Raw genomic sequence first — 25041 nt, 5'->3', positions numbered from 1 at the left:
TAAGGTCTGGATTGGACCCACCCGCTCGCAGGGCGCTGCCGCGCTCTGCTCGCTTAGTTTTATATTGTCTTATATGTTCCAACCTAACCTAACCAATTCAATACGAAACACTATAGGCTAGGCTATACGTAATACTATATTATTGGCTAGGTTAGGTTGGGACAGGGAAAATTACATTACCGACTAAAGAAAACTCCGCACTATATAAATATAACGCGCGTGCTAAAATGCAATTTTCACAATTTAATTTCTCGGTAACTATGGGTATGCGCCAAAAATCCCTTTAGGGGTTGTCTTCGAACATCCAAAGGAAAGTCCGAGCCAAGTTTCAAATCAATCGGACGTGGGGGTTTTCGGAAGTGCACCACATTTTTCTCCCAAACAACTGGGTTTATGCGGAAAACATACAGAACAAAAAATGTTGATCTTTTTAGCGTCTACAACTTTTGTTTGAAACATTTTTCTCTAACGTTCATGTTTGCTGCAATATACGCGGAAAACCATTAAAAAAATCATTTTTCAGCAATTTGACATTCTTAATTAGGGAGTATGATATTCTTAATTAGGGAGCCAAAATCCATATGTGTACCAAAATTCAGATCGATTGGAGGTATGTTCTAAACGGAAGTACACCCCACAAAAATTCTATATCTTCCACTCAAAAAGATCACGTGTCAAAATGATGTTTATAGAGATCACGTAAAATATATATTTCTATATGTAACACACAATTAAAACCTAAAACATTTATTGCGGGTAGTTGAACAACACGAATGCATTGCCATCCAACAGACGGGCCCAGCTATTTAATGACTGCAATAGTATTTACAAGTATACAATATGGTAATAATTAGTCCACAAGTGATATTAGCTCTACACACACTGACAAACAAATAAAGTACCCAAGAAATTTGACAAAGGCAACATCAAATCTACATAATCATTATTTGACTACATATTTTATGATTATTTAAAATTTTGGGAATAACACTCATTCAGAATAAACGTGCCATTTAATTCACAATTCTTTTTATTCTGTCTCTGTTATTTTAATAAAAGGTTGGATTGGAAATGGTTACTGAATAAAAGTATTTGTGAAAATTACATCAGTGTACCAAATTAATCACACACTTGTAATGTTACAAATTGTTATACATTAAATAACATTTTTCAGAATTTAACCTTATTATCTGGCTCATTGTTATAATTCTTAATGAAATTAATGAGAGTAATGTAACGCGATGTCGAAACTGAACATTACATTACGTGTAAATTTCAAGTTAGTATCCAGCATTACTTTTAATACGAGCATATATCTTTTTCAATAAATCAAACAGTTTATTGGCATAGAAATTCATTTAAATAATACTACATAACTCATATTGATGTGTGATTGATGTGTGCGAGTGTAACAAGCATAGTAAACACTTAAAAAGCAACGAGCTCAAGTTATAATATAAAGCTAAAGAAGCGACTCCGACATACCTCAAAAGTGCCGAGAGATCTTGCGTGCACGTGCTTTATACTCACCGACGTAATTAAAAATTTATAATCGAATGATTATAAATTTTAATAAGATAATTCTTTGAAAAGTAACACAGATTTTTTTCAAAGAGCATGCAGAAAATCAGTATTTATGATGCTAAGCGGTCATTGCAATATACCGCTTCCTACATCCAAATCACATAACATGCTAATCTTGAAGACTATGATGGAATGTCTCATGCACAATCTTCACATGTAAGTAGCAACTGCTATTATGAGGCAGGGATAGGTGCCGGGAATGCCTACATAAAACACAAAAAAAAAAAAATAGACTCCCAATCACTAAATCTTGAGCGCACAGATGAGACTATTTTAAGCAATGAAAGCCTAATTTGAAATTCGGGTTTTCACTCTGAGAGTCTGAGTCTGAGTGTCCCAGGCACGCATGTCCTTATGTTATGTGCATAAAATTAATTATGACTAGCTTTAAAAGCAAAGGAAAACAAGAAAACCTGCACTCATTTGAGTTAACAACTCAACTAGTGCTTAGTTGTGAAATGTATAATAATACTGTTAACAACCTATCACAGCACATTACACTAAAACATTATTCTCATATTTACTATTTAAAAAACGACATTAGCAACTCACTCCACTCGTAATTGAATTACACCTGTTCGCCCTAAGCCGCGCATAGTCGCGGTGTTCGCGGTGATTTGTGTCTATTGTCATACAACACTCAACTCGCTTATAATTACTCTACGCCTAATACCTAATACATTGTATCTGAGAGGAGACGCGTGCCTAGGACCTTAAAGATTCCCCCTATCACGCAGGTTTATGCCCGTGTGCGTTTCCGATCCGCATGCGTGTCACTCGCATCCGAGCATTTCACACAAACTTATCCTGCCTTTTAAGCCACACACGCGAGCTGCGGTGGTTACAGCAGCTTAATTCATGTAAGCGGGTCAGACACGCACGCGGGTAATATGATTACCCGCTTGACAAGAAAAATACCCAAACGCAGCGGTCGGCAACCCGTGGTCGGCGACCTTCCTGTTTCCAGCTCGCGACAATTTTATTAAGAAAAGTCCATGTACCCAAAAAATACACCGAAATTCGCGTTTTTTTAAACATGAGAAACAAAGGGAATGCAAACGAATAATACACAATATTAACATTAATATAAAAACTAATCGACACTGGAAACGCTAAAAAAAGAGGCCGCTTAGCCAGTAACAATATAGTTGAGAGAAGAAGTTTTACTTCAGTCGTGTGGTCTAAAGCACACTCATATTTATTTCTTCTGTTATTATTATTTCTTTCGACAAATTTATTTTTTTTTTATTCCGTCAAATGCGACCGACATTTCTCTATCCATCTAACGCATAAAGCCCGCTCCACATTCTCGCGCGAATCTTGAAAAGCACGAAAAACGAGAATGTGGAGCCTATACAAAACGGGTTGCCGACCACCACCCCGAGTACAACTATCGCGCTCGTTACGCCGCTAGCCTACATAGCGCACCGAGTGGTCCGCGTGCAGTCGGAGGCGGCTGGCGCGCAGGCACGCGGCCACGCGCTCGCTCATGGCCGGCCGCGCGCGCACCCGCCCCACGCACCACTGCGCACATGCAACAACGCATCGACCGGTTAGTCCGCGGTGGATGGACGGACGGGTTATTCGACGAGTTCGACTGGATGGACGGGTTATTCGACAGATGGATAGGTTATTACAAAACGGACGAACGGGTTATTCGATAAAGGATAGACGAGCTATTCCACGAGTTCGACTGGATGGACGGGTTATTCAAGAAACGGATAGGTTATTCAAAAACGGACGAACGGGTTATTATAGGATGGACCAGTTATTCAACGAGTACGACGGTGGATGGATGGGTTATTCAACAAATGGATAGGTTATTCAAAAACGGACGATCGGGTTATTCGACATAGAATGGACGAGTGGATGAATTACTCATTCGACGGACGGACGCGGTGGACGGACGGATTATTCAACGAGTTCGAATGGATGGACGGGTTATTCAAGGGACTTATTCAACAGATGGATGGGTTATTAAAAAACGGACGAACGGGTTATTCGATATAGGATGGACCAGTTATTCGACGAGTACGACGGTGGAGGAATCGGTTATTCTACAGATGGATAGCTTATTCAAAAACGGAAGAAATGGGTTATTCGATATAGGATAAACATGTTATTCGACGGATGGACGGGTTGTTTAAAATGTTTAACAATGGACGAATGGTGAACGAATAGCTAATTCACAACAGTTAAAGAGGACACACAGGTAACAACAAACAGATGGATCATTCAACAACGGACGGATGGATCGAACCACGGATAGACAGGTTAATTGGCAACGGACGAACGACTTATTCATTCACATTATGATAAACATAGGACAAGCTGAGTATTCAAAAACATATGGACGGGTTATTCAACAATGGACGGAATGGTTGATCAACGGATGGATCGTAAATCAACCACGGATATACAGGATATTCAACAAGAGGCGGACGGACTATTCAACAAAGGATTGACGGACTATTCAACAAAGGATTGACGACACAACAAAATGAACGGACAATTTATTCAGCAATAAGTTATTCAACTATCACATTATCGGGTTGTTTGGTAAAGGACAAAGAGGTTAATTCGCAACACACGAAGGAGTTATTCAGCAGCAGACTATGCTGACAGAATGTAATTCATTATTCACTATAGGGACAAGTTATTTAACAATATATAGCCGTGTTCTCAAGCTACAAACGTATTTAAAATGCACTTACGTTACAGAAAAATCTCGAGTGGGTTATTTTTAAGTTTTTAATTATTTCCAAATTTTATGTACATGCAATTTGGAGTTACATTCTTGGCTTAGGACTCAGGTCGAGATACGGTTCCTAATCAAACGGTAACTCAGATATTTATGCCTATTAACTAGTATAATTGTCAATATTATTAACATGAAAAAAATAAACGTTAATTTGACCATATTTTAACAAATGGCAACCGTCAACAGTGGCATGTGCAAAAGTGGCAACCAGATCACTCAATTAATTTCTTGCAAAACAATAGTGTATAAGTTACGAGTAGAATTCAAATTATTTTACTCACCTTACGTAAACATATAAAAAGTAAAACATATGTTACTTTATGTGATTTAATCAAAATAAATCTATAGTAATTTGAGCAAATGTTGTAAAGAGATCAATCACTAAATTGATTACAAAACGATAATAACAAAAAGTAGCTTTAGAAAAAGAGGCACGATAAGTGTAAATTTTACACTATAAATGTTATGTTTGTATTTATTATGAATGAGTTGGTGTAAAGTAGTGAATGTCAGCTAAGCTGTGTTAAATGTAATGTAATTTCTAGTATAAAGATGGGTACTAACCGGGAGCATTACATGTAAGTGTTACAAGCGGTGCGTATTTTGACGCACGAACGATGAGTTGTTACAAACTCTTTTTATGCTAATTCCAAACTTTTACATTATACACGCGCGGTCATCTTAATTATGTGCAAAATATATACAGGGTGAATTTTTAAAACGGGCCTTCAGGGCCAAATCCGAAACTATAAGGATTAGCGAAAAATGCTGAAAGGAGTTACGAGGCCGATTTTGATCAAAACTAAAACTGCATCATTACTTTTTTAAAATAACTTTTTCCCTAGCTGGGAATCGAACGAGTTCATTTTGAAAAAAATACACCCTCTATATTATTCCACTATCTGATAGTGTTGCTTATAAGGATCAAAATCTGGGAAGTAATAATAAATGACAAACTAAAGGAGAAGCCTCAATTTTAAGAAAATACATATTTTTTTATATTAATTAGGCAGTTAAGTTCCCGCCATTCATCAATTTAAACATTTCGCGTATTAACATTTTTTTGGCTCAATGTTTCAAATCATTCGAAATAGACGTTTTGTTCTTTAAGAATTTATATTTTTATGTCCGACTTAGTTAAGGTTACTTTTAGGACCATTATAATAGATTTAACTTGCTATGGGCGGAGTTTCGTTTAATACAGATGTAAAATTGACAATTTGCGAGAATGTCATTTTCGAGTCAAATCCGAGTGATAACTAAACAAAGAGATATAGAAAATTATATTTACTGCTGAAACGTAGTTATAAACAACAAACAATAACAATTTAGTATTTAATCACTTATCTATTTTTATTAAAAAATAAATCCTAAAAACGGAGGCAATTTACTTGCCAAACTATTACTTTCTCATAGTAAGCTGTGACATACTCACGGTTATAACATCGAATAATTAGTTGATTAACCAACAAATTCTTCAATGGTATGACTTACGTATGTTTCTAAAGAATTACACATAAATCATTTGTTATGTATAATCCTTAAGGATTATACATAACAAATGGCAATGTATGGAAAAATATGTATTTTCTTCAAAATTTTCCTTTTCCTTTAATTTGTCACATAACATTACTTCCCAGAATTTGATCCTTATAAGCGACACTATCAGATGGTGGAATAATATAGAGGGTGTAATTTTTTTAAAAATGAACTCGTTCGATTCCCGGCTAAGGAAAAAAATATTTTTAAAAACTAATGATGCAGTTTTAGTTTTGATCAAAATCGGCCTCGTAACTCCTTTCAGCATTTTTCGCTAATCCTTATAGTTTCGGATTTGGCCCTGAAGGCCCGTTTTAAAAATTCACCCTGTATATATGTATTTTATAAAGATTATATTTTTATTTCTACTAAACTTTTACTCTACTTTCTAAAGCTTTCATAAACTGACGCACGTCTTTAAATATTAAAAAAAAAATACCTTGCGATAATCGTGTTCGCCTCTCAAGGCCATAGCGACTGACTATTTTCGCCCTCCACAATAACCCCCCCCCCTTAATCTCCTAAAATTATGTTAATACTTCATAGGGCAGAGTAAGATGTCTAACAAATCTACTTTTGGATCAAATCTTGAATTACCCGATTTATGTACATTATTACTACTGCTTATGTATTAATACTAGCATTGTTGGGTTGTTAAGTTGAATGGCTACGTCAAAAATGTAAGAAGTTTGTGCTTTTGCTTGATTATGGTTGAAAGGCCTCGTGTGGTTCCGATATGTATAATCTGTTTGTTGTTAATGATCAATAAATATACAAACCTTGACGCAGAGAGGCTCACTGCCGCCCTCTGGGATGACGTTGTTGAGCGCTGCTATCGCCTCTTGTGCCTCTTCCCGCTTGTCAAATCTGGAACGGTATACAAAATAGAGAATAACACTCACCATCCATGTGCTCATATTGAGAAAATCATAATTTAGTATGGGTAACCAGGATATAACTTTACGCGAAAAACAGAATTAAGGTAAGGTCAAGGTAATATTAATTAACTCACGAACGCCACGTTTAGGAAGTCAAGTCATTCTTGTCCCGAACTATATTATGCTTCTACACAATGCAGCAATCCTTGCCCAATGTAGTTATTAATCGCTCTTCGACGATCATGCAAGTAAGTACCTACTTTAGAAACATAGATTACCTACAGAAATATAAAGTTACCTAACGGACGGCGCGCCTTATTAAGGCGTCGCTTTATTCTGGTCCCGAAGTATATGCTTCTGTGCTAGTAGCCCGTACTTGCCGAATAACATTATTAAATGCTCTTCGGTGATGGGGCGAACTAACTTTGTTAGGTATAAGCACATTTACCCTAATATTACTCCAGAAGAATGACAGATTGCCCACAGAAATATAAATTACCGGACAAATTGTTTTGAGGATCAAACTAATCACATCAAGTAAACCATGTTTATCCGAACTCTGTTAAATGTCACGGCTCGGGGGTGCCATTATTCTTGTCCCGTAGTATGTGCTTCTGTACTATCCGGCCGTACTTGCAGATTATCGTTTCTAATCGTCCTTCAACCATCAAGCGATATTTATTTAATTAGAAACATAGGTTACCTACAAAAATATAAATTACCTAACGAACGCCACGCCTCTGGGAGTCCCGTTGTTCTTGTCCCGTAGTATGTGCTTCTGTACTATCCGGCCGTACTTGCCGAATATCGTTTCTAACTGCTCCTCTGTGATGGCTCTTGGTAAGTTGGTCACGTATAGATTCGTGTCCTTGATGTCGTCTCCTGAGGGCCTCGCGTATGATACCTGGAATATCGTTAAAAACAGTTGTTAGTAATGATTAAAAATTATTTTGTACTACTTTTGCCCTGCGGTTTTATATGAAACAGTTTCACCTGAGGAACATAATGTAATGTTGCCTAAGATCTTTCCTTGTCCTTCCGGACATCGTATTCAAAACATTTATTCAGCTTTATAATATTCTTTCTCTAATTGTAAAAGGTACAACCTAACTTGAACGGGATCATGTCCCGTGTTCCCTCATAAAGTGATCGTTAATCTCAGCGATTAAAAAAGTATATTTTTATAAAATGAAATTAGCAAACGAGCATGCAGTACACTTGTCTGTGTCTACTGCCGCCCTTGTCGTCTGTAAACAACCCCTGATAGGATAAGAATCCTGTCTGAAGTTGGCCACAGAGGCATTGCTAACCCCGAGGACTAAGTTAAAATGTTTGGGTCATTAGCCATATTAGGCAGAAATAGGTGTGGAAGGCATTCGGAATCCCATATACGGCATCCGGAATCGAACCACAAAATGTTCTACCACCTTCAAACTTCAGATAACTTACTTTTAACCGCTTATTTCTGAGCTGATATCCATTGAAGGTTTCGATCGCTCTCGCCGCGTCCTCTTCTCGCGCGAAGTTTACGAAGCCGAAGCCATAACTGTAGCCAGTCTGGAATTTATTTTAAAAGACAAATAAGTTTAATGAATATGTATGGTTGGTTCCAACTTAAAATATATGTTACTTTGGAAACGATAGGTGGCGCTATTGTCGAGATTTTATCATTTGTATCTTTGTCTTTTAAGTGGTAACTAAAAGAAGAAAATAATTACAATTTTTTGTCGCTTTAATTGTTATCTTTTCGTATTTGTTATCATAGCAGCTAATAGAAATACATATATGCATTGTTAATTGCAAAAAAGCGTCTGCCTATTATTTGAACCATAACCCAAGTACCTAAGTAGATAAATCAAAAAACGCTGAAAATTATGGGTTTCTTGAATAGGACTCCTTTTTTATTTTTTTACATTAATTACATTACATTCATAACGTGTATTCATAATTTCAAATATCTGTCTCTTACTGTTCGAGAGGTAGAGCCCTATGACGGACGGACAGTCTAGTAATAGGGCCTCTATTTTCACCCCTTACGTACGAAACCCTAAAAACTATTCCAATAAAATCACCTTAAAATCCTTCATAACCCTGCAACTCTCGATCGGGCCGACGGTCATGAACATCGCGTACAGGTCCTTCTCGGTCATCGTCTGCGGCAGGTAGTTCACGATCAGGTTGGTGCGGCACGAGTCACCCTCCGACATCACCCCAACACCGCCCCGGGCCTATCCTACCCAGGTACAGGTGTTGGATTTGCTGGACGGTGAGGTTAGGAGTGCAAAGTACTTCATTCACCTTAAAATCTTTCACGAGTCACCCGCCGACATGCTGCACCAGAACCGCCCCGCGCCTATCTACTGTACTAGTGTTGGATTTGCTTGAAACTGTGAGGTTAGGAGTGCAAAGTACTTCAATCACCTTAAAATCCTTCATAACCCTGCAACTCTCGATCGGGCCGACGGTCATGAACATCGCGTACAGGTCCTTCTCGGTCATCGTCTGCGGCAGGTAGTTCACGATCAGGTTGGTGCGGCACGAGTCACCCTCCGACATCGCCCCAACACCGCCCCGGGCCTATCATACCCCTGTACGGGTGTTGGATTTGCTAGAAACGGTGAGATTAGGAGTGCAAAGTACTTCATTCACCTTAAAATCTTTCACGAGTCACCCACCGACATGCTGCACCAGAACCGCCCCGCGCCTATCTACTGTACTAGTGTTGGATTTGCCTGAAACGGTGAGGTTAGGAGTGCAAATTACTTCAATCACCTTAAAATCCTTCATAACCCTGCAACTCTCGATCGGGCCGACGGTCATGAACATCGCGTACAGGTCCTTCTCGGTCATCGTCTGCGGCAGGTAGTTCACGATCAGGTTGGTGCGGCTCGAGTCGCCCGCCGCGGACACGCCGCCGCCCTCCGACATGCTGCCCCAGCACCGCCCCGGGCCTATCCTACCCCTGTACTGGTGTTGGATTTGCTGGAATTTGAAAGAAAGATAGCTATATAGACAGATAAATATATAGATATTCCAAAAGCTTAAGTAACAACACAATTTATTACCACGGATCGATCGATATTAATGGAATCTTTGAACTCCATTTTTACCCACTTTGAGCGGTCCGATCAATTTAAAATTTTGAACAAGTATCGAGAACCGATGACAATACACAATTTAAATAATTTTATCCCATCCACTTTATCAGAATCGTCAGGAATCAGGATTAACGATTTTCCTTGTGCGATTTTAGCGTGGTTTTTAGTTCCTTAACTATAATTATAATATATACTAAACAAGAACATAGATAGGTACAACATAAATAACACAAATAAAATAAATTGACACATAAATTTATAAAATTATTATGAAAGTAAATTGGAAAGTGTTGGAAAAATAATAACGTAACAGTTGTGAAGTTATCTGTTCAGCGTAATTTAAATGAAATAGACCTAAAAAATAGTTTTAAACATTTTTATATCAAGCTAGCATGCAGACTACCTGATGGTAATCGCTCATTACTACCTATAGACATCTTTAACCAATTACATATAATACATTGGTTCCATCTGAAACCGATCACAGATTCTTCCACACATGAGAAGTATGATAGTCATGTCATATTTAAGTCAACCGGCATTCATTTGTTGTTTCAAAATAGATTAAATACCTTATTTAACACCAAATGGTACTGTTGGCATGGTTTTCATTATGAATGTTCCTTTAATAAAATCCGTAAAATGTCAAAAACGAGCAGAGGGGAACTCATTACCTCGGTAATTGTATTAAAAAACAGAAACATACAAAAGTACAATAGACATAGATAATATTTAAACAGAAGCAACCCTCTTTAACCAAAACGCGTTCTTTGTACAGAGTACTTTACTACAGAGAACAACCGCAAAGCGGGCCGCAACATCCGAACATATGCAAATAGGTACAATTCACTAAAACGGCAACTAATAATAAAGTTTTAGAACAGAGAACTGCCCATGAACCACAATAAAGTGCTTCAAAGCAAATTCTCCACGGTATAATCAGTTGTAAAGGAGTAGAATTAAAAATAAAAATTAGTTTAGCTACAGCTTTAAAAATACATAATTGTTAAATTCAGGTTTCTTTTTCATTATTCTCTATGGGCATTTGCAATTGACCTAAGGTCCACGAGCATATATTAAGGGGGCTTTAGGCGTTCGGACTTCCCCTTAAAATGAACGAGAAAAAACTTTACTAGGACGACCCCTTTTTCGAGCATAAATTTTGAACTAAGTATATTTAACTCTGGACAAAAATACGACAAGGATACTTAGATACAATTGAAAATCAAATACAGAAACCTCGCTGTTGTGTCAATTCTAAAGGTATACGCAGTCAAAATGTAACTAAGTAAAAAGCAGCACTCCATAAAAATCTCAATCATCCGAAAAAGTCGAACGAAACGACCTTAACCTATTATCCGATGGGGCGCTACCATACAACACATAATATGTAGACATGTCTGTTAATTCAATTTATAAACTTTTTTGTGCTCTTTCGAAATTTTATTATTATAATTCTAAACATTATTATTATAAGTCAATAAATCAATCTTTAAAAAAATGTTTATACAATGGCACTTAACCTAATGGTACATATGGGCGGCGAGACCTTTTATAATATATAATATTAATTATTATCATGTTAATTTTGATTGTCAATGTGGAATTAATATTTAGAATAAAATATGGACAACTTCCGGTAGTACTTCAAAACACTTTGTTAGTCATACCAAATAAATTATATGAATTATAATAATATTAAAATATTTATTCTCGTATTTTTAAAACAATATTTTAAATATAATGTTATTTTATTAATAGTTAAATTTATTGTGAATAACGTCACTTGTTATAACAAAACAAGTGATGTGAGAGGGTAGTTCTTACGCTGTTTGTCACTCGAGTAGTATTTAAGTCCACGCGCTGGTAGAGCGTGATTCATTCGCATTTAATCAGTCGTGTAAGCCGTTACTCTACCCGAATTGTAAATAAAAGTGAATAAAAGTGATTCATATTAAAGTAGTTTCGTTCAGTTTATTAATAAAGTGCGGTAGTGGGATATCGCCGACAGCAGCGGTGGGATGGACCTACGTGTCCACATGGTCATGATGGAGATCAATGGTGACGTTTATTGGTTTGGGGCAATGGCGCGCACATTTGGCGCGCGTGTTTGGTGATTTTCCTGGGATTGCTTTGAACGAAGCCTTAGGAAGCCACGCCGTTAGTAAAGCGTTTGACAGCCGTTGGATGCTTTGATTATGGCGGGACTGAGCGTATGGAGCAGTGCAATTTTGGAGTGGACCCTGGTCTAGTATGACCGTTTATTTCATACGGGCGACACGTTGCCATTTTGATACTTATAATCACTTGGGTGGTCTATTGTTTCAATTTATTTCTATCTTGTAATTTTATAATGTTCACCTAATATTTGAGTGTTCACAGGATAAGAATCTACTATAGCTGCTTATTGGTGGTATTGCAACGATACTGGACTTGTGTTGACCGCAAACGTACCGGAAGGTGGTCAATATTACGGGTCGCTATAAGGCAGGATACTTTTGACTTTGGTAAAACCAAGGCGGTGAGTTAGTAAGAGCCTTTTCGGTAAGTGACTTTATGCTTTAAAAATTGAGATACTTGACGGTTTGTTAAGAATTTGGCTACAAGAATATGACCACTGTTGGGAAAGAATTTACTTACGAATTACGAATTTTTAAGATTTTTGCGGGTACACTCATTATTTCTTGTGAAAATTTTCTGAAGTTTGTCGTATTAATGCTATTTTAATAGTCTACACGTTGCTCAATGGAGACTCTCTTCTCTCTCTCTCTCTCTATAGTCGGTCCCTCAATGCTGAGGATCGTGACTTCTTTGCTTTATAGCGTCTTTCCAGAGATTCCGATTAGTGGCCTGGTGTATCGCCTCGCTGACCGGTAGATGGTCCGATGCCTGGTCTGAACATCGTTTTGGGCTGCGTCCTCTGGGTCTTTTGCCCTCCACCTTGCCTGTCACCAGTAGCTTTTCTAGGTTGTCATTATTTCTTCGGGCTATATGACCGAAGTATTTAAGTATGCGGTGCAGGCAAATGCTGGAGAGACGTTGGGAATGCTCTAGGTGTAATTCTTTTAAGATGGATGCGTGGGTCCGGAAGGCTGTCCACGGGATTCTTAGCATTCGCCGCCAGCACCACATCTCAAATGCGTCCACTCTTTGTCTGTCTACTACTTTCAGATCATCATAATTTTAGTTTTGCTCCTGTTTATCAAAAGGCCAGAGTTCAAGCTTGTACTCTCAAGCCGATTCATAAGGTCTCTCATTTCTTTTTCTGATGAAGCGAATAGAGTTGTCTTCGGTAAAGGCTCAATAGATGTGTTTGTGATATGGGTTCAGCGAAGATATGATACCGTAGCGTTCAGTGGCGCTCGTGTTTGAATTTAACGGTGTGTTGTATTGAGCAAGGTGAAGGTGATTTAGGTTAGAACATTTAAAATTTGGGTTTTAATGTCATTGATGAACTTCCAGACTTCTGTCATTTTGTTTTTCTATATACAAATGGGGTATATTACAGGGTAATTGGTGCTAAGCTGACTAAATTTATTTAAAGTAGTTACAATAATGACTTGAGAACTTGAGTAAGCACTTTGATCGGACTGTACCAGAGGTTGTCGTGTAGCCGTATTATGCGGTGGGCAGGCAGCTATGGCGGAGGTCTAGTTTCAGTAGAAACTATGTGTATTCATGTAAGTGGATTTGCGTTAATAAAAAGTAACAAGAGGTTACTGGGTTATCCATCAATCACATGTAGTGGTTAAATGTCTCTAATTATTTGATGTATTTGGTCTAAGTAATTTTAGTAATTAGAAGGAATTGGTCAGCTAAGCTCTTAGTTTATAAAAAAAAAAAAAAAAAACAAAAAAAAATAATAATAATAGTTCGTTGGAATTTATTTTACGCGTTTGAGTTTAATGTTAAGGGACTAATTCTTTTGTTTAAATGGTGTTGTAGAAAATGTGGAATCTTATACAGACAATGCGACCGATCGATTTTGTGTAAACTTTTGTTTAATTAGAAAAGTGATAGTACTTAATGTAAAAGAGGTCGAAATTGAGTACGGTTGTATTGTGCGTTGAGAGATTCATGTGATTTGAAATAAACTATTCATCATTAGTATTTTAGTTTTAGCGTGGCGAATAACCTTAACACGAGTTAGTCAGGATTGGCCGAGCGGAAATTCTAATATTCGCCGTTTGTTTTTCTGTCTCACAGGAACATCACACGAGGACGTTTGACTTATCACGATGGCCATGCCACTGATGGCCAGTGGAGGGTTGGTTTGAGTGCGCTAAGTATGAGATGGCACTAGCTGGAGAGACATAGGGGCGGTTTGTCGATACCTGCTACAAGTGAGTGGTCGGGGTGCGCGTGGTCCTTGGGTGCCACAACGCCACAATTTGGACCGCTGAACCTTCATTTCAATTTTTGTAACAAATTATTTTCTTTAAAAAAAAAAAGATGCAAATTTGCACACGTGGAGCCGTATGGGCACTGGGTAAATGAGAACTTTGAAACAATTTGTAACTACGCTTTATTTATTTCCTTTCCGCATTTCCTTTCCCATAACGCTGGCCGATCACCATGCGTTTCCTTTTCCCGGTCTTGGGGGCTAGATCCCAGGATGGGTGATGCCTATGTTTCCACATTTCCTTTCCCATAACGCTGGCTGATCACCATGCGTTTCCTTTTCCCGGTCTTGGAGGCTAGATCCCAGGATGGGTGATGCCTGATTTGTGTGTTGGCTAGATCCCAGGATGGGTGATGCCCGATGTGTGTTATTGTGTTGTGTTGTGTTGTTGTTGTCTTGTCCGCATTTCCTTTCCCTGACGCTGGCTGGCCACCATGCGTTTCCTTTTCCCGGTCTTGGGGGCTAGATCCCGGGATGGGTGATGCCGGTTATTGTCAGCTTGATCCCAATATGGGTGATGGTTGTTATGGTTGGTTTGATTTGGATCCTGGGGCTTACTGGTACCATATTGCAATACTGTTTATCTTATCTCTAATTTAAGTTTACAAATATTTATGTGCAAACAAATGTTTTATTGTTATTTTTAGTTTAAAATGTTTTTATTATTTTGTTTTCTCTCTATATATTCAAAGAAATGTTTTATTTTTGTTTTTAGTTTAAAATGTTTTTTTATTTTTTTATGTTCAAGGAAATGTTATATTTTTGTTTTACATGTAAAATGTTTTATTGTTATTGATTCTCTTTTTTTAAGTCCACAAAAGAAATTTATTATTTTTATTTCATTTGTAATAAGCGCCGAGAGCGCGCTTGAATCAGTATGACCGTATGGGCGGCGAGGCATTTGATAACTATGTTATATTTATTGTGGGTTTATTTTTGTAACACCAGAATTGCGCAGAGAGCGCGCTGAGTCAGTATGGCCGTATGGGCGGCGAGACCTTTTATAATATATAATATTAATTATTATCATGTTAATTTTGATTGTCAATGTGGAATTAATATTTAGAATAAAATATGGACAACTTCCGGTAGTACTTCAAAACACTTTGTTAGTCATACCAAATAAATTATATGAATTATAATAATATTAAAATATTTATTCTCGTATTTTTAAAACAATATTTTAAATATAATGTTATTTTATTAATAGTTAAATTTATTGTGAATAACGTCACTTGTTATAACAAAACAAGTGATGTGAGAGGGTAGTTCTTACGCTGTTTGTCACTCGAGTAGTATTTAAGTCCACGCGCTGGTAGAGCGTGATTCATTCGCATTTAATCAGTCGTGTAAGCCGTTACTCTACCCGAATTGTAAATAAAAGTGAATAAAAGTGATTCATATTAAAGTAGTTTCGTTCAGTTTATTAATAAAGTGCGGTAGTGGGATATCGCCGACATACATGTGGAGCTGGAGCTGCTTCAGACCACACGGTTTTATCAGTCAAATAATCATTTAGCCTGTAGTACGCTTTTTTGATAGCGTTTGTTTAACGACAAATTTAAACTTTTTTTCTGTGAGATTGAAGTTTCATGCAATTTCAACCCAAAATTGCAGAAGCCATATCTATAAGTTATCTAGTCTGTAGATGCTACTATTTTATGCGACTCATTCGATTCTCGTTCAAAGTTACTCCGCTTGCACGTCGTTTATTAACGGGGAACTTTGTCATGTGATTTCCAATATGTCGGTCTATCATTCAAACGGCCTTATCAATCATACATTACTCTTTAGAAGTTCAATACTGGACGTAAACCAAAAAAAATTTTTTTTATAATATAGGAGTACCAGACGAGCATGCAGTCCACCTGGTGGTAAGTGGCTACTGCCGCCCATGGACATCCGTAATCAACCCCAGATAGGATTAGGTATTCCTACCTGAGGTCGGCCACAGATGCGCCGTTACCCCTGAGGACTAAGCTGGAACGCCTCGGAAAAGTCTGTCTCCCTTACCACACCCTTCAAACCGGAACACAGCAGCGCCTAACACTGCTGTTATTAGGTAGAAATAGGTGTGGCGGTGATGCTGGCGGAGTCGAACCACAAAGGGTTCTACCACCTTCAAAAATATGTTCAAATATGTTTCAGAGCTATTCCTGTTGCGCGTTTACGACCGCACGCGCGTCCCACTAGCACGCGTGCGTTCATCCTATCGTTTCATACGCACGCACACGGGTCGGGAAGAAACTGTGGCCAGTTATTTCATGTGCACGCGCGTGCGGTCGTACACACGCGCGACAGGCGTGCCTTTACTCATTGTCTCATTGCACTTGTCTTAGCGTGTTGATAATGGCAGTCGGTGGATAACATTGCCAGAAGACGCTTCCGCCCGTCTTCTAAATCCCTTAGTGGTAGAAGATCTCGATATAAGATGACCTTCATTCTGGACTGAAATTTTTTAGACAACCCATTTGCAATATACTTTTTGACATATTTAATTTTATATAAAAAAGGTTTCATCCATTAACCAGCTCGGTGGAGGTCGTCTTGTATCGGGATCTTAGACCATAGTCAAATATATAGAAAAGAGGATTAAGGGTAACACTACACTAGGTCAAATACCACATGCTTCAACCCAATTCCAATACAATATACTTTTATCATTCAATTTATCCAAACAAAACATGTAATAAGTGTTTTCGCGAAAAAGTCTCCTATTCAGACGACTTCACAGAGTTACTTATCCTATTATTTCACCAAAAGGTAAGCTTTGAAAATATTCTACGCGGAAATAAAAACAAATAATTTCACCCTCCTACTACTATTTAATAAGTAAACATGCAGGGAATACCTGACCTTTCATTAAAATATTTGAGTACTTTAAGGCCGTAGGCGTTCATAATACCACCGACATTTCGATAAATTTTAACGAAGATAGCGGAAGTCTCAAGTGACTTAACTTTTAGACCCTCTGCGAGTGTGTCAAGGGCACAAGTCACGATTTAACAAAGTATAAGACAATGTTTTTAGGTCAATACCAAACTTCATCGTCTATTCATTACTATCCCACGGCTGGGTTCAAGTTATCCCTCAAATATGAAAGATTTAAGAATAAGAATGATTCAGCGAGGATTGGTCGACTTCAGGCACCTTTGAGAGCCACTTCTTTCAAGATTTTTCCTTGCAAAGTCGAAGGATACCTGTAATAGCTTGAAATATTTTCGTACGTGAATAAGTCAATCCCACCAATTTGACAAAACTATCACATTATTTATAGAATCGTCATTCTATCGTCAGTCTAAGGGACTTTATTGAAATCTCGCATAAGTATGGCGAATATGGAAGTTCTGATAAGCGAATGAGTTCAGATCGATAGGTCCATTTGGACGAGTGCCACTTAAGAGCTACATCTAGAGCTCGAGCAGTCGCGAACGGAGAAACTACGACATATGGTGAGCTTCTCAAGGGTTTTGTATTGAAGAATGGCTGAAAGTATGGAAGTACAAAATCTTCGTGAGAATTGTTCAACTCATGGAAATGGATACACGCGTAGGACTGACACTCCTGCGCATCCCTTCGCTTCTTTAAGGTACGAGCTCGCCCTTTCAGTACGATTTCGAGAGGGAATTGGGTTTGTGTAACAATATATGAGATTTGATGACACATATATGCAATTCCTGAAGAGGCCTATAATAGCTTTTTACGTATTTTACATTAAGGAAATCTGGCGTTTTTAAATATGCCTCTAGTTTAAATAAAAGTGACGCCAATATTATAACATACTATTCTAGTATGTTTGCAATATAGCTTACCACAGCCAAATCCAAAATATACTAAACTTTTACAATACTTTCTTACAACAGTACATAAATCCAGAACTTGCAAACTATAAGCAATACAGTTTGCAGTACTAACGCGATAAATTTTCGAAAAGCGCCTAACCATAGCAAATTTAGCCAAACTGTTTCAATATTTACGCTTGTGTCCATGGCCTTAAAACATGGAAATGCTACAGAAAACCGCAATCCGACGACAAGGGCCATTGGCACGCTTCCAATGTTGCTGGTACCCACTTCTTTGTTAACATAGCTATGGGTTATACTGTGAAAACCCCCTAAGTAAATAGACGTCGATGTGTGTGTTAAGAGGGTGCATAAGCGCACTCATTACGTATGCATTTAAAACTTTTTTGATATTTATTTTTTGATAAATATATTAAATGGGAATCAGTACACCTAGTATGTAGTCACTTATTAATGAAACTGAAGTTTGTATCTGATGGTAACACTAATCACTGCCGCCCTACACACCTGAAATTTACAATAAGATGGCTCATTAATGCATTGCTACCACTGATATTTAGTCCAGAATAGGGTAGATAAGCGTACGTCGCTTACCACACCGGTTCGAATTACGAACTTAAAGAAATTTTGCATATTTCCAACGAACTCTCCCAAACCAGAAATCGTACCTTAAAAGATACACCACTGAGAACTAAGTAGGATAGAAAAAAGAGGAAGTGAGAATGCAGTCGAACCATAAAAAAGTGTACAACCAAAAATTCACAATAACTAGCCGATTAGTTATCATACATATTATAGAGAAAAAACTGGAGCCATTGGCAAGTGTCCAATGCTAATATTTTCTTTGGCATGCTTAGTTATGGTTTGTACGTTCGCAGGCGTTAAGTTACTGTATCATTAAATATCTCCTGATTGCAGCTATTTCCTCCTAGGTAATGACGCAAACATATTTTACTCATCGTTTAATCTCCCGATTCTCTTTCTAAACCTGACTTCTCCTCGAAAAATCTTTCGCTACTTGTTTTTGGTTTACATCACTCATATGTCTATTTCTTCTCCTCTCTTTTTTTTCTTTTTGCTTTTCTTCTAACGGTTCTTCTGAAAGTCCTCATGAACAGACAGACACAGAACTAAAGTGAACTGAAACTCTTCTTCTTCTTTTATAGACAAGATCCCTTATTCCAAAAATGCGAGCATCTTTGAAAAACCCTAACAAAACCCTTGGCACATTTCCAATACAAACCAAATTTTTGTACCAATGCAAATAAACTGAATTTTTGTGAAGCCTACATGTAGCCGGTAGTCGCTTTCGCCTCGACCGAGATCATTAATAATGTATAGCGTCATGTCATTATCTGCGTTTGTATGACCCGACTACGAAGGGTAATGTTTGTTCAGTTTATGTATGTGTCTCATTCTTTGACACACCCTGCAGTCCAAGCGGCTTGAATAATTTTAATATATTAGCTGCCGTTGGATTCATAAAAAAATTTCAAAGTAACACCTTAACTTATATTATAAATTCGAATATGAGTTTGCTTGTTTGTTTATTACACTTTGACGGCTTTACTACATAAACCATTGTCATGAATATTTTAAAAACGCACTTAGGGGTTCAGAAAATAACATAGGGCACCTATTATCCCGAAAAAAAGTACCATTCCTTTGAGATATAAAAATTTCTGGACGCGAGTGATTCAATGGGTAAAAGCTTGTAGATTTTATTTTTAACTAGTCAGGTTTTTATTTTTATAATAATTCCATTTCATAGTTCTTCGATCTTTTATTTTAATCCCTCTTTTTTGTTAACGGCAAAGTTAAAGAAACTTTAGTTACTTTGTAAGACGTTCAAGTTATAAAGTTATAACTTTAGTTACTTTGTGAGACGTTCAAGGTATACTATTATAAGATATGACATTGCAAATACTTAATCTTAATTCTAATAGAAAATGAATATTTCTTAAGCTTAGCTGTAGCTAGTTCGCATTGATGCCTCGACCGTATCATTAACAATGTATACCGCCACGTCATTATCTGAGTTTGTATTTTTCTGCTATCTTTCACCCCAATCCCTCCCTTTTGTTAACAGCGGAGTTAAAGCTTTAGTCACTTTGTAAGATGTTCGAGCTGTGTTAATGAGATGTTCTTTTATAAAGTATGATAATAAGATCGTTAGAATGTAGGATTTTTTTGTTGAAGAGCTTATAATTCTATGCGAAGACATGATGGATGCCGGTCGACTTACATATGATTATCTTAGTCCCCAGGAGTGAATGCATCACCCTATTCATACCTACCTACTTTTTAGTTGAGTTTATCATAAAAGCGTGTTTTTTAGTTTTTTGAACTATATTTATTTTATTAATTTTTAGTATTTGTTATTATAGCGACCATCATTATGCATCGTCTGTAAGAAAATCAAGTGTCTATCTATTACGGTTTAAGAGATAAAGCCCTGTGACACATATATATGTGCATATTATACAATACAAAACTCTTTATTGTACACCAAATTAAAAGTAAAAAATACAAAATTTTAAAAATAAACTAATGTACAATTGGCGGCCTTATCACAAAAATAGCGATCTCTTCCAGGCAACCATTATACAGTATGGTAATACGAGCAGACATGATGGATGCCGGTCGACTTACATATGATTATCTTAGTCCCCAGGAGTGAATGCATCACCCTATTCATACCTACCTACCAACTTTTTAGTTGAGTTTATCATAAAAGCGTATTTTTTTTAGTTTTTTGAACTATATTTATTTTATTAATTTTTAGTATTTGTTGTTATAGCGACCATCATTATGCATCGTCTGTAAAAAAATCAAGTGTCTATCTATTACGGTTTAAGAGATAAAGCCCTGTGACTCACGAACAGACAGCGAAGGTTACGTTTTACCCTTTGAGTACGGAATCCTAAAAATCATTCTACAAGATGGCATTATAGATATGTTTCAGTACATTTGAGTTATAGGGAAATAACATTATTATTTTTCAAAACTAAAAATCAATTTAGTAACTTTGCCTGAACTTTTCCTAAGGCGCTTTCTCTCGCCTCGAAAATCGTTAATCCTGAGGATGTTGATAAGGACAATGGTACAAAATTATTAAAATCGTGTATTGTCATCGGTTTTTGATGATTATTCAAAATTTTGAACAAATCTGAACGTTCAAAGTGGATAGAAATCGGGTTCAAAGATTCCGTTACTGTTACGTACATACATACATACAACCCAAGCTAATAAAAGCGTGTTGAAAACAGTGTTACGTGCAGCTGTGTTCCGATTTGAGGGTGTGGTAAGGGAGATACTTTTCCGTGGCGCTCCTTAGTCCTCAGGGGTGGCGGCGCATCTGTGGCCGACCTCAAGGAATATTTAATCCTATTTGGAGTTGATTATAAATGTCCACGGGCAGGCATTAATTAGTAAAACGTACTCTATACGGCTTTTATGGCTTAAAATTAAATCAATAGTCGTTTTATCGTTTTTGAATCGTTAGGTAAGGGAGACATACATATCTACATCAAACATATTTATTGCAAATATATAGTTCTCACATTGAGAGATCTAAAAAAGATCCTTGTGCCTTAGAGAAATAAGGTTAAGGTTTTGTAATTTACTTACTTAGTTAGCCCTTGAATAACTTAACAGCGAACAAAATCTATAACTCACTCAGTAACTTAGTAATGAATAACTTTGAAAAAAATCACTATCGACTTAAAGACGTGATTTTATACAATCAAAATCCTTTAAAATAATGAAAATGAAAAACACATCTGTTATGTTTAAAGAAACAACAAAAACTGATTGGAAACAGTGACCAACTAGATTCTAATAGAAATCTCAGAGGTCAAAATTCTAAACCAGTATTTCTCAAAGTACTACAGGGTGGTTGTGGTTCAAACTTCAAAGAACATTGGGTGGGCGATTTGCGATGCATTTATTCCAGGTAGCAATAAATCGTTTTTTCTACCGACTCATTTCAGGGACGTAATTGTTATAGAATATTCTGTTTTTTAGCTTTTCTTTATTCTTCTTTTCTTTTCTTTTGAAAGTACCAAGGAAATAAGTTTGAGAACCTCTTTGACTGGCTTGAAATAACCGAAATATAGACTCATTGACATGTTACTTGTCTTTTATTCGTCCACCACGGAATGAAGACATGATAGCGGTCATCCGCACGCACAATTAAACGCTAGTGTGTAGGAGGGATAAATGAGGTATAAAATATACTTACATTTTCGAAAGAATTGAACCCTCTGTCCCAACTGCTGACCGGAGTGCCTCCGAACAGGTATCCAGGGTACCGGTCACACATTTATCTTTCTTCTATGAACTTAAGTCCCAAATAATGATACACTACTCTGTGATTCAATGTCAGTTTATACGTAACACATTGTAAACTTATACTCAAACTATGTTATGTGATATTATTTTGAAGTATACCTGAAAAAAGAAAGAAAATTGTTCTAATTAAACAGTTTTTAACCTAATTATATATAAATATTTAATTAGATTAACTAATATAACTTATATATAAAATTCTCGTGTCACAATGTTAGTAACCATACTTCTCCAAAAAGGCTTTACCGATTTGCACCAAATTTTATATGCATATTCAGTAGGTCTGAGAATCGGCTACTATCTATTTTTTATACCCCTAAGTGATAAGGGTTGTTCACCCTTAACATTTTTTTATTTATATGGCAACACAACATTTGACAGGTCAGCTAGTAATTCATAAATTGCATCTATAGTGTAATTTTATGTCCATTTCTGGAGATGGTATTAACCCCAAAATGAGTCCATTGATCCAAATCTTATTAAGGTCATTGACTACTATCATAACCATATAGATTGTAGACCTTCAAATTCTTTAGTCTGTTTCCATTGTGCTAAACAATTAATAATAATTAGTATAATAATTTTGTTATTACAATGAAAAGTTAAATCATATAATTTAAGAATACAATTATTTATAACTTTGAGAATCTTTTTGATAGATAGTCTTGCAAATTTGAGAGGTATCCCAAAAAGCCCTAATTATTTTTAAATTTCACACTACTATCTTAAGGTAAAAACAGAAGTGAAATACACTCCATATGAAACACTCTTACTGAAATTACTAAGATCTATTATATTTTGTATAGTATAGTATAGTATTATGTTGCAAGCAGGTGTAGTCATACAATTTGCTATGGCGACGCGATTCATTTCCATATTCAGAGCGGACTATCCGTTTTACGCAGACTATACCAACATGCTATGGGTTGATTTAAAATATTTAGGTACACAATCTTGCATTTTCACCTTCATCATCTTTAACCCATGTAGCATTGCTGGGTATGGATCTCTTTTATAAGAGTAGATTTGAACCATAGTCCACAACACACGCCAAATGCGGTTTATGTAGACTACACAGACGTTTCAACTTTTATGTTTTAAGAACTCAATTATACAGGTTTCCTCATAATGTTTCACTTCAGAGTTTAAGCAAGTGATAATTATCTGCCAGCGTTCTGGGCACTATGCCACAAGTTCGAGTTTTGGACGACATCTTTATCTTATAAGTTTAATTTATTTTTTAATATTAGTTTTATTTTTAATTTAATTAGTATCATATTTTTATTATTATTATAAAGATTATTTAGTATAGTAAATATTGTTAGTAGAATGTTTTATAAATAAAAGTCTAAAGAAATAATAAAGCAGTGATAATAAATTTCTAAATTTGTTATATTTGATAAACCCTAAACCCTTTTCCCTCCAAGAGTAAACTAGTGCCTAGTAGAGGAACAGCAGTGAGCTGATATCTAATAATGTATTGCCTGTAATATAGTAGTGACCGTACCATAATGATTACATTTTTATGTGTTTAATATATAAAATTGATCAACTCCCAATACAAGAACTCTTTGCTGAAGTGACAAAAATTTTCTACTACTGAGGAATAAGTATTCGTGCTTTGTATAAGTAAGTCTACTTTACACTATTGCTGTCATAGGGTAAAAATATAATTATTTAGGTGGAGTTTTAATAGCCAAGACCACTGGCTACAGATATAATCATCATACTAGTGTACCTAACTCACATAATCTACAATTTGCCAGTATAATAGATAAAGGCCTAAAGAAGTTTAATGATGTTGATGATAAATGCTATGCAATAAAAACTCAGTAACTTTTACGAATGTTTTCAAAGCAATATTAATATCACATATTAATGTACTGTAGTTAAGTTAAAAGTAAGGGACCAAGCTAAATAAAATTGAATTATAAATAGGCAAATGATAAAATATGCTACTTCGAATTAATAATAATATAATGATGGGTTTTATTATATCCGATAATTCATTCAGATATTATTATAATAATTTAAGAATAGTCTGATCATAGAATATGAACCATCTTACGAGAACCATGATTATTATTATTAATTACTATGAAAAATAAGAACGAAAGGTGTTCTCCACCTTAACTTTCTTTAATTTTAACTAAATTTCTAAGAAAGCGTCCACAGGAGTAGTAAAAAGATATAAAATATTTACCTAAGCTATTTTGTCAGACCCCAGTAATTACATTAGGCGTACGATTGATAATAAATAACAAAGATCTAGTTACTAAACAAGTATTGCACTTACGTTAATGCTTTTGATGAAACCTTAAAATATTTCACGAAAACTCAACACTAATAATTACAAATAGAAACAAATCAGAATTTTCTTCACAATTTTTCAGACCAAGTCCAATTTCTATAGAAATGTCAAGCGCCCAAATTTGACGGCAACGTGAACGAAGGACGGCAGGGTGCTACAGATAAAAAATATAATTAACAGTTTAAAACTACACAGGTAACATATTTCATATATTTTTGATACTATATGTTATATAATGTTTATTTAACAAACTAATAATCCAAATCCAACAATTTAAATCACTTTGAAAGAAAACAGAGCTTAAATAATAGCATT

The 25041-nt window shown here is 36.2% G+C and overlaps 1 protein-coding gene across 1 annotated transcript in view; it reads right to left on the bottom strand.

Moving 5' to 3' along the window:
• Nucleotides 1-24866, bottom strand: part of Sxl (sex-lethal) — a 41147-nt gene extending 16281 nt beyond the window's left edge. The window contains exons 1-6 of the mRNA XM_073078103.1: nucleotides 24712-24866; nucleotides 22309-22517; nucleotides 9535-9744; nucleotides 8212-8319; nucleotides 7485-7666; nucleotides 6664-6751 (exon numbers count right to left, since the gene is read on the bottom strand). Of these exons, the coding sequence (XP_072934204.1) occupies nucleotides 6664-6751; nucleotides 7485-7666; nucleotides 8212-8319; nucleotides 9535-9744; nucleotides 22309-22389 (669 nt within the window). The 5' untranslated portion in view covers nucleotides 22390-22517; nucleotides 24712-24866. The remainder of the gene's footprint in view (nucleotides 1-6663; nucleotides 6752-7484; nucleotides 7667-8211; nucleotides 8320-9534; nucleotides 9745-22308; nucleotides 22518-24711) is intronic.
• Between the last annotated feature and the right edge of the window lie 175 nt (nucleotides 24867-25041).

Source organism: Epargyreus clarus, unplaced genomic scaffold, assembly GCF_041222505.1.
Source record: "Epargyreus clarus isolate Ecla_fem2 unplaced genomic scaffold, WU_Ecla_fem_2.2 ptg000012l, whole genome shotgun sequence".
In the NCBI taxonomy this organism is placed as follows: Eukaryota; Metazoa; Arthropoda; class Insecta; order Lepidoptera; family Hesperiidae; genus Epargyreus; species Epargyreus clarus.
The sequence above is the reverse complement of the archived record's forward strand: the minus strand, read 5'-3'. Positions and strand labels throughout refer to the sequence as shown.